The 10,570-nt window shown below is 48.1% G+C and overlaps 1 protein-coding gene across 2 annotated transcripts; it reads right to left on the reverse strand.

Moving 5' to 3' along the window:
• Positions 1-188: 188 nt before the first annotated feature.
• Positions 189-5,051, reverse strand: LOC102076650 (uncharacterized). Of its 2 annotated transcripts, XM_025902097.1 has the most exons (3): positions 4,699-5,051; positions 830-4,068; positions 564-732 (listed from the first exon to the last, which is right to left on the reverse strand). In XM_025902097.1, exons 2-3 carry the CDS (start codon positions 3,845-3,847, stop codon positions 679-681), a joined length of 3,072 nt encoding a protein of 1,023 aa, XP_025757882.1. In that variant the 5' UTR covers positions 3,848-4,068; positions 4,699-5,051; the 3' UTR covers positions 564-678. The 2 variants fall into 2 exon arrangements, with proteins under 2 accessions (XP_019205920.1, XP_025757882.1); XM_019350375.2 differs by having other exon boundaries at positions 189-4,068.
• Between the last annotated feature and the right edge of the window lie 5,519 nt (positions 5,052-10,570).

Genomic DNA, 10,570 nt, shown 5'->3' on the forward strand with positions numbered 1-10,570 from the left:
ACTGTGACCCCAGGAAGACTCCCCAGAGCCGTCCATCTAAACAAAAGGCACTTAGACTAAAACAGACATAGATACGTTTATCCTACCATAAAACAATAAGACAAGGTACGACCTCTCCCATGCTCCTAAAATGTGGGTGTGAAAGTCAGAGAGCTCTGGAATGCACACAAAGCTTGCAGACTATTAAGGATCAAACCTCTACCAATCTACACCTAATTATAAAACTCTAAGAATATATAAGTAGATATTTCTAAGCATAAATGACAATTACAATACAAATCTAACAGCAGCTCTCTTCTGGTAAATGACTGATGACGTCACGTTCATTGCTGGCCCACTGTCGTAGGTCAAACCCTGCTGGGGCTAGGATGGCCCGTAACTTGTCGACAAGGTTCCTTGCCTCTTCCACGGTGGGGAAACTCTGAAGGCAGTTGTCCACATAAAAACACCTTTCGACTGAGAGTCTCACGTCATCACCTGGCTGGCTGTTGTCCACGATGTGACACTGCAGGGCGAATGTGGCACAGCAGGGGCTACACGTGGTTCCGAACGGGAGCACCCGCCACTCGTAGACTGCTGGAGGGCTCTCGTCACTGATGTCACGCCAGACAAATCTGAGCAGGGCACAATCTTCTGGTAAGAGACGAACCTGGTTGAACATGCCTTTAATGTCCCCACTCACTGCAACTGCATGCTCTCTGAAGCGTAATAGAACTCCCAGAAGCGACGCACCTAAGGTGGGCCCAGGCAGCAGGTAGTCGTTCAAGTTCTGTCCTCTGTACTGAAATGAGCAGTTGAAACCCAAGCGGTTCTTACCATTATGGCTCACCATGTGATGAGGGATGTACCACGCCTCCTGAGCTTCTGTCGCAGGTGTCCCAGAGCCACACTTAACGATGGAGCCAGCCTTGATAAGCTTCTCCATCTCCACCTTGTAGGCTTCAGCTCGTTCTGGGTCTTTAGCCAGCCTTCTCTCCACACCCCGTAGACTTGGCATGACAGCGTCTTTGGTGGCCTGTATAGGCATCCCCTTCCGGCGAAGCAGTGGGGTGGCATAGCGAAGTATGCCTTCAACCTCTACTCGGACAATTCTGGTCTCCAGAATGCGTATGGCCTCTTGGTCTTGCCTTGAACGAGTAACAACCTTCTCGTTTCGGAACGGGATGATGTCAACCTGCCATAGTTTCCCCACATGTTTCATTAATTGACTGACCTGAGGTGCCACAGTTGTCAGCAAGCACTGCTGTGGTTGGGCAAGCTGGCCGACTATACTTGCTGGCCCTTGTAGCGCCCAACCTAGCCTGGTGCGAATAGCAGCAGGCCCTCCTGGAGGTCCCAGCCTGACTGGTTCAACGGGGGTAACCAGATGGGGATGGTCACTGCCAATGAGTAGCAAGGGTTTCACATTTATCAAGGTGTGGATCGGAAGGCCAATCAGGTGTTTATACCTTTCTCTGAGTTGCTCCATGGGATAAGTGTGGCCTGCAAGTCCGATGCGTGCAGCAGTGAAGGCCCCAGCAATCTTGAACCTGGTCCTGGGCCTTGAGGGAGAGGAAACAGAGAACAACACTGACTCACCTCTGAGAGTCTGCACGTCCTGCCTAATCGTGCGCAGTGGGACATCCTCTGTGACCCCTTGCATGCCTAACTTCTCGGCAGCCTCTGGCAGAAGCATTGTCCTCTCTGACCCGTCATCCAAGACGGCATAAGTGCTGATTGTTCGCTTGCCATAATGAATGCAGACTTTGACGATCTTTAGAAGGACTCTGCAGCCTTCAGTGGGTCTGTCTAGATACAGGACGTCGGTCGCCGCCTTCGAGTCACCGCTCACCATCGCTGTTGTTGGTGACCCTTTCAGTGTTCTAACGTTGACATCATGCAGTACCTGCAGGTGCTTCCCTTGGCAGAGGCTGCACGTCTTCCTCAGATTACACTGGGCTGCCTGGTGTGACTGTGTGCAGCGCCAGCACCTCTTGTTACTCTTTATCCACTCTGTTAGCTGGTCCTTTGTCAACTTGGATACCACTGTGCACTGGCTGAGATAGTGCTCTTCTGTGTTACAGAATGGACAGTATGGTTTGTTCTTACTGGCCACACCACCTAGCCTCACTGCCTGTGGCTTTGTCATTACCTCCTTTGCACCATGAAGGACTGTGATGGATCTCTTACCCTGGCGCACCTCAGGCCTGGACCACTGTTTCTCCTTTGTCACTTTCGCTGCTAGTTGCCCTTCAGAGTCTTGGCACCAGGACTCATACTTAAGCCACCCTGCGAGATCTGCCAAGGTATGCATCCTCACACCTTGTTGGAACATGCAGCAGCGGAACTCTGCTCTCTGCTCGGGGGGTAGTTTACTAAGCAGGCGAGCAACATGTGAACCACAGTGTAGTTCCACTTCTCCTTCTTGGCCTAGTGTCCTTAACATCCCCACTAGTGACTGTATCTGGAGGGCAAATCTCTCAAATGCCGAGACGTCTCCACGCCTGATGTCAGGTGAGTCCATCATCGCAGCAATACGCCTCAGCACTATCTGATGTGGCTGGCCGAATTTGTCATTGAGGGCCTCCATAGTATCAGTGAAGGGTGTGGTAGAGTTGAGGTAAGCATCGGCTATTAATCTGGCCTCCTCTAGGTGCAGGTGATCAACCAACACTTGATACTTGAACAGCTCAGTCGCGTCCTCAGGTAGAAGATTCCCCAATGCCATCTTAAGCCTAGCAAACTCACTAGGGTCTCGACTTGAGAAGTTGGGAATTGTTGGGCGGGGACCATGGTAAACTGTCTCTGAGGCGATAGAAGTCCTGCCCAGATTCGATCTGTCCGGCAGTGGCTGTGCAGAGGACAGATTGAACTGCTGCTCAGGGGATGCTGCATTACAGTCATGCTCAGTCTTACTGTCCCCATAGGCGGCGCGCGGATGCTTGGACCCTCCCAGTGGGAAATTGCCTGAGCGAGGTGGAAGATAAACCGGCTTAAACCAAGGAGGTGGATTATGGGAGGCTTTATCTGGAAACCTGGGAGCAGGGGGAGGATCTGGTGACAGACTCTGTCCTGGGTGGTCCACAAACTTATTGAAAGGTGGGATTGCCATTGCCTCTGTCCTAATGGCTGGAAAAGCACATGCATTTATGTGATGGGGGTTCAACCCTGGCAGTGGTGCTTCCTCAACTGGATCTGGCCACGGTGGTGGAGCAGGCCAGTCATCATCCTCCTCAATCTCTGCTGCATCACCCGGTAGCGGTGACTGCATTAACTTACTGGTTTGGAGAGAAGATGGGCCCTGCATGCTCTGGACAGCTTCCACTAACTGTCTCATTTCTGCTCGCAGTGCCTTGAGTTCGACCAGATCTGATGACATACGTTGCTGGGTCTGCTGGATGAGGTGGCGCTCCTGACGGATATCCTCTAACTCTGCACTTATTTGCTTATTTGGATGTGTATAGGGGAGCACGAAGGGTAGAGGAGTAGAGTGATCATAGGCTTGTTCCCCACGACTTCTCTCTGGATACAGCTGGGGGGCTAGCTGATTCTCCTGGATGTGCTGTTGGCTCTGAGCTCCATAGCGCGAGGCCGTTTCATGGAGAATAGCATCCCGCCTCCACTGAGGGCTGGCTAGGTTGTAGCTAAAGGGGGAAGCGAGGGAGGTCATCCTGGCCTTGTCCTCTTGGTGTGTGAGCTCTACATCCTCTCTATGTGCCTGGCTAATGTAGCCTGGGTACTCCAACTCATAATCTGCGTAGCGCACAGGTGGGCGAGCATGTCGTTTGGGGCGTGCGCCGCGAGCTTTATACTCAGGGACTGATTCCATCTCTGAGGCAAACCTAGTGCATCCGGCTCGAAGGACCATTAGTGGAGATATCAAAGATCGGCACGGCTGTGGCACTGATTCAACCTTTGAGCACTACGGTCACCCTGGTGTGTCGGCCAGAAAACCACTTGAGGCCAAATTGTCCCAGAGCGGGAAAGAAGAAGGGAGCTTGAGGTTCAGTTTGCGGCACTTTATTGTCGCCACTCAATTCCTGGGGCTGTAAACACAGCAGGTGTACATAGGTGTGTATGTGTGGTTTCCTACAAAAGAAATACACAAGGGAAATAACGGATAAATAAAGAGAATAGACAAGTAAAACACTCAAATATAAACATGATCCAACATAGTTAACATAATCACATATATAGAAATAAGACAATACAATACACTTCAAACTGCTCACACTATGCAACTAAACCGCATTAGTGCGAGGTTAAGTTACCGTCAGTACACAGGAACTACTTCCGGTAGTTGTACAAAATAAAAGCTTCCCCATTATAATCAGCCGTAATGCTCTTATTGTGAAGGGCAAGCGGGAACGCGATCCTTCCGGTCAAACTACGATCGCTATTTTATTAATCCTCGTACCTAATTGTACACTACAAACTCCGCTACTTTAAGGTAAACAATCACAAGCATCACATACAACATACAGAGAAGGTTTGATAACACAGGAATGACGTTATGGACATACGAGCGACCGTACATGTGTCAACAAAGCTAAACCAGGATAAGCTAACGACATAGGTTAGCATATGAAACGAGGGTGAACTCACGCGTTGCGTGCGTGGCCTACCACTCCGACTACGGACTACATTAGCTCCTAAATGGTAAACATACTACAGTACTGACACAAACAAAGGCAAAATACAACACAGGTCAATACTCACTTGTCATTTACGCACACATAACATTCCCCAGGAATTAGTGCACCCCCTCCAGACCAACACTGCTCATCCGACATTAAACTGCCCACCTTACTAACCGGATGATGTCACTAGAAGGTGGGCTGGCCCAAACTGACAGAAGACTGAATATTAAATGAACTTATATAAACTTATAAACACCAGTAAACTATTCTATGAACTTTGGGGCCTTTTATACATGTAGACTGATGGCAGACGGGAGCCACGTGTGGGACATGTGGGCAGGTTAACCAGTGATAAGGAGCTTTTATTGGCTGATAAAACACAATAGGACATATGAGAAAACAACCTTTCAAAATAAAACGGGAAGTAACTCAAATACAAATGACTAACCAGTGACACATGATGACATCACAGAGAAAGAAACCAATAAAATCAAGGAGGACCCAACTCGCAGTCACGAACGTGCTGCAGCAGCTAAAAGATCAGGAAAGAAGCTCCCGCTGCTCGCCTTCAGCTCTGCCGGCGTCTTCCTTCCTGGAGCATTTTGGAAAGAGTGAGCTCTCACCAAGCGAGCAGGAAATACACTTTTCTCCACCTGGACCAGACCGGAGGCCTACATCAAAGTGCTAACTCTTCTAAGAGTCTGACTGTAGGAATATTCACAGGATCCTAAACAGTTGTGGGCAGCCAATGAGAGGAGAGCAGGAGTGAAAAGGGAGGAGTTAAAGCAGCAGAGGATGGCGAGGGCCGGAGAGGAGAGGAAGATTATTCAGAAAATCTGCTGTAGGATGGTCCAGCATGTCAAACATGAGGCCCGGGGGCCAGAATCGGCCTGCCAGAACCTCCGATCCGGCCCGCTGGAAGGCTGTGGAAAATAATTTTAAACAGATGTCTTGTAAGCATCTGTCTGCACTGCAGCACTGTTTCAGATACCCCCCACTCCCCGGTTACAGGATGAAAGTGGCCGGTGAGCTCCTGCTGGTCGCTGACTTGAGTCACGCTGAGCAGCTTTATTAGAAATCTTTCACACAGACAAACAGGAAGCCAGATCCTTCTGGTTAGACAGAAAAACACAGACTAAAACTGAGAGTCCAGAAAAGTCAGACGATGCAAACTGAACACAAAGAAATGAAGAAAACAAAGAGGAGCAGGAAGAGGACATAGCGAGACGTCACCCGCCCGTGACCTAGCAACACAGATGTGAATGTGATTCGCTGTGAGGAAAAACTAACACAATGCTCAATGCTCAACGCACAATGGTCAAAGCTGAGGGTAAGGATGGAGACATGACTGCATCATCTGTCCATCTCCTCACCTTCAGTCCTTCCATACCAGAGCCCACAAACACTCCAGAAGAACAGAGACAGCGGACTACCAGGCGGAAGCTCGACTCCCCGTACTTTACATTTAATCCTGTATATCGTATGATATCACATCACTGTCACAGGAGCACAGCCCACCTAACCTGCAGTTCCTCTGACATCCAGCAGAGGTAGCAGGGAGTCACTCCTCACAAACATGTTCACACAAACTAGACGCGGAGAGGATATCTCTATAACTCACCTGTTTAAAGTTTGGTATTATTAGGGGCGTGGCCTCTTTGACTGACAGGCGGCTGTAGCTGCTAGCTGTCTGCGCCGTGTTTGCGCTGTTGGAGCATTTGTAATTATCTGACCCATGGCCTGGCCACTGTGAAGCTAATGTGCTAACAGAGCGTCCAAGAGGTGTGAGCTCCAGGTTCAGGATTCTGATTGGATGTTAGTGGTCAGCAGGTGTGATCTCTAATAAGAGCCTGAGATTTAAAATCACTCCCACTGACCTGCTGATCCGTCCACGGCTCGCTGATTATCCCATCAGAAGCTGCCCAAGTGTTTGTGGAGAAGTCAGAGGAAACACTTCCTGGTTGTTTCTGTTGAACTTTTACAGACATGAGGAAGAAAATGGACTTACTGCTTCCTTTAAAGACGGATATTAAATCCATAAATTTGGACTGCTGTGAATTTATTGGGTTTAATATGAACTGCAGTGAAACTGAACTGAGCTGAGGTTAATCAGCTGCTTCTGCAGAGCAGCAGGACCTCGAGCACAACGACACGACGCATCTGATTCGTTAATGCCGATGGGAAGGTGGAGCACGAGGGGCCGGTGAACTGGTGTGATGTCAGCAGTAATCGTCACTTGCTGGCCTGCTCAGAGCAGAGATGCCATCTGATCCCCGTCCCTCGTGGGCTCCATTTGGAGGTTTTCCAGGCGTGCCCAGCTGGAAGTGGACCCCAGAGAGGAGCCAGAGATCCCTGAACATAATTTCTGTGATGAGGGGGCGTGTCTGAGAAAAGCAGGTTGTGTTGTGGGAAACTTAACAAGTGAGCGAGGATGATGAGGGTGAAGCCCAGCAGTGAAATTTCTCAGTGAAGCAGCCGTCAGTAAATCCTGATGGTGTCTCTCTGGGACGGTCCGGCTTTATCTCCCTCTCAGTTTTCCCTGGAAACCAGACTCGGGAAGCTTCGGAGCAGCGTCTCTGCTTTCTCACTGAAATCGGCCGCTCGACGTTTGAGCCGCTGCTGTGTGAACGTGTTTTCAGTTTGTGTGTCTGTACCGCAACATTAATGAAGTCTGGATGTAATAAAGTCGAGCTTTTCCTTCAGGAGTCGGCAGTAAATAATCTCACCGTCCCCACAACAATAACAGCTGGCCTCAGATATTACACAGAGCCGACCTCCGAGCTAACATCGAAGAAATAATCGATGACATCAGCACGTCGGGGTTTCTGTATATGCAGAACATTAATCAACACGTTCTCAGAGTCTTTCTATCCCGTGTTTTTATCCCGGCCCTGCAGAGAGGAAAGGTGAGAACAGATATGGAAGTATGACGCACAGTTTACCAAAGACGCTTTCTCCAGGCTGTCTGCCTGACCTGGTGTCTGCAGGATGTGAGGGTGTCTTCGGCACTTTGGGGCGGCTGAAAGCGTAAAGGTCTCGCCGGTCGCTCTCTGGATGTTTCCTGACAGCACAGGTGAGCTTCTGGGCGAGCTCGAGGTCAGCTCAGGTGCAACAGCGGCAGATTTCTCTGCACGTCTCAGTCTGAAGGTTTCCTCTTTGCACTCTAACGCCTCGGGAGGAAGAGCTGCTGACGGGTTGCCAGGTAACAGCCTCATTAAAGCTGTGTTCACTTAATGTGTCTCGGTGGGTTTGTTTTAATGTGATTCCAGTTTTATTGTTGGGCTTTAACTTTATGAGCTTTAATTTCCTTTTTTATGTTTTAATCTCCGTCATTGTAAAGCAGTTTTATTGCCTCTGTAAACTCAGTGTGAGAGAGCGCCTGATAAATAAATCAGAAAATTATGGGATGCCATCGAGGAGTCCACAGAACGTCTTTGAAAGATTCGATAATTTAGATGCTGAGTGTCTTTCGATGGGACTGCTAATCCAGAGCGCTCTCATACCAGGTCGTCAGACTCCGCCTCCGTGCTACACGCCATTTTAACTTCCTGTTTAGAGACCGCGCCAACGTTGGGGGGCTGGGAGGGTGGAATCAGCATAAGTTACATGTTTTTAATAAGGCTGCTGCAGAAGTGAGACAACGACCACAGGAAATGATCCAGAAGGTGATTAGTCAGGGATAAGAAGTGGGTGGGGACAGGCAACATGTTCTCACTCCCAAAGCGTAACATTTTATGCTAGGTGACAAATCATCAATATATTACGCTTCCAGGCACCCCACACGTCCCTATAGAGATTGAAAATGTGACGTCATTCTGGGGTAAAAACGCAAAGGATTCTGGGAACGCGTGGCAGGCAGTACTAGCACACAGGCTTTCACATGAAAACAGTCACACGGTGATAAAAACAAACACACAATGGCAGGAAACTGTTGTATTGTTAACTGCAATAGCCGGTCGCATGACAGCCACGGGAAGCCGACGGGTAAAGAGATCGGTTTTTATCGGATTACGTTGTTGAAGAGAAATTGTTCAAGCCATGTTTCCGAAGTAACAAAGAGCCGACGGATGGCCTGGATTGCAGCCTTGCCTGTACAGGAGATAAAGGAAAAAAATGTAACAGCAGCTGTGAAATGGAATAGTCCAAATCACCAAAGTAAACTGGACCTGGGCTTGTTGCAGGGATCTGAAGTTAATAAACATCTTGTGAGTGTCTGCACTCACACTTAGGACCATATAATAATAAATATGTGCGTGATGAAAGTTGGGCAGCACGCTGACGTCCTTACTCCACTCTGTATGCTCGTACGGGTCTGACCCTTTCACTCCTTTGATTTTTTTCCTCGTACTTTTTTTTGCCTTTTCGTCACGTCTGTCTTTGTACGGACCTGCCGTGTTCTCCGTCGTTTTGTACGTAACTGTTTTTGGGGCAAATAAAATGCAAGTAGGGATTAAAACCGCAGAATTAATGATTACCGGTGCTGGAAATGCTACCGCTTGATGCAGTGTTTTGATTTTGTTGCCACGGGTACCCACAAAGCAATGCACGAAAGTCACGTGGTCTGTCAAGCTCTATATTACGAGATTGGAAAAATGAGGAAACATGAGAACCGTTTGGAATGAATCTACACATGCACGTTTGTTTTACTTAAACCGCTTTGGAAAACACTATCTAACATCATTAAAGTGCTGGTTAAGGTTAGGGATAAGGTTATGGTTAGGAATACATGGCTGGGACGTGTGACGTGGGAGCGTCATTCTACTGGATTTCATCCATAACCCGGCATGTAGCATAAGAACGCGGACGGTCACCTTTTGCGTTCCTCAGGAATGCCGCGGGACGTGACAAATCGTCAGTATATTATGCCTCAGGAGTGAGAACGGGCTGGGACAGGTGAGGGCGGAGAGAACTCAGAACAATCAGAAGGTAAAATCACCCGCGTTTACTGTGTGAAAGCTCCGTGGTTACAGACGGTGGTTTGGCTTAAAACAGACTGATGAATCACCGCCACCATGTCTCCGTGTCCCAAACAAAACAGGAAGTCCCGTCAGTTTCTCCTTATCATCAGCGTGAGGACATAAAGTCTTTGAAAAGGACAAACATCGGCGAGCTTCAAACTGTCTGAGTGATGAGAAGTGTCACAGCAGAGCTCAGATGATGGCCCTTCCTGTCATGCTACCCGACTCCTCAGGACGACTAGTGATGGTGACTTGCGAGCAGTATTTCTTGTCAGTATTAGTTAGCAGCACTGGTTAGTCGTAGTTATCAGTAATTAAGCATCAGTTTCCTGATCGGGGGGTTTGTTGGTCGTCTGCAGCTGCAGAAGGATTTTCATACAACATGAAACACAAAGAGCAAAGTCAGATTATAAATGAGTCCAATAAAGTATCTCTCACTTTAATCTGAGTTTGATTAATTAGACTGAGCCCTGCTCACTAGTCCTGTATGAGGAACACAGCCACACTGCCTTGTCTGATCAATACTGACACATTAAGGAGGCTTTGTTTGAGGAAATTAAAAGTATAATTAATCAGTGATGGTCTGGGATTTTTTTCTGTTCTGAACCAGATTAATGTTCCTGATCAATAACACAGTGATGCTGCAGTTAAATATGCAGCAGCTTTATGCTCCGGATCAATAAAACACCGATGCTGCTGCCTGCTGAACACGCTGTAAACACAAAGACACAGAGACGCTCTGAAACGGCAGACGACCAATCATCACTGTGGATATGAAAGTATTCTCACACAGATTGCTCTTAACTGAGATTAAATAATCATCTGAGTCATAATTTAAAATGTCATTTTAAAGATTTGATTAAAACAAGCCAATGAATGAGAACCACAAAGAAACAACAATTTCATGAACAAAAGGTTGATCAGCAGAGCCACCATATTTATTATTAATGCAGACACAGGTCATCATCATTCATGTAACTGAAACATGAGCAC

Source organism: Oreochromis niloticus, linkage group LG22 (genome assembly GCF_001858045.2).
Source record: "Oreochromis niloticus isolate F11D_XX linkage group LG22, O_niloticus_UMD_NMBU, whole genome shotgun sequence".
Taxonomy (NCBI): domain Eukaryota; kingdom Metazoa; phylum Chordata; class Actinopteri; order Cichliformes; family Cichlidae; genus Oreochromis; species Oreochromis niloticus.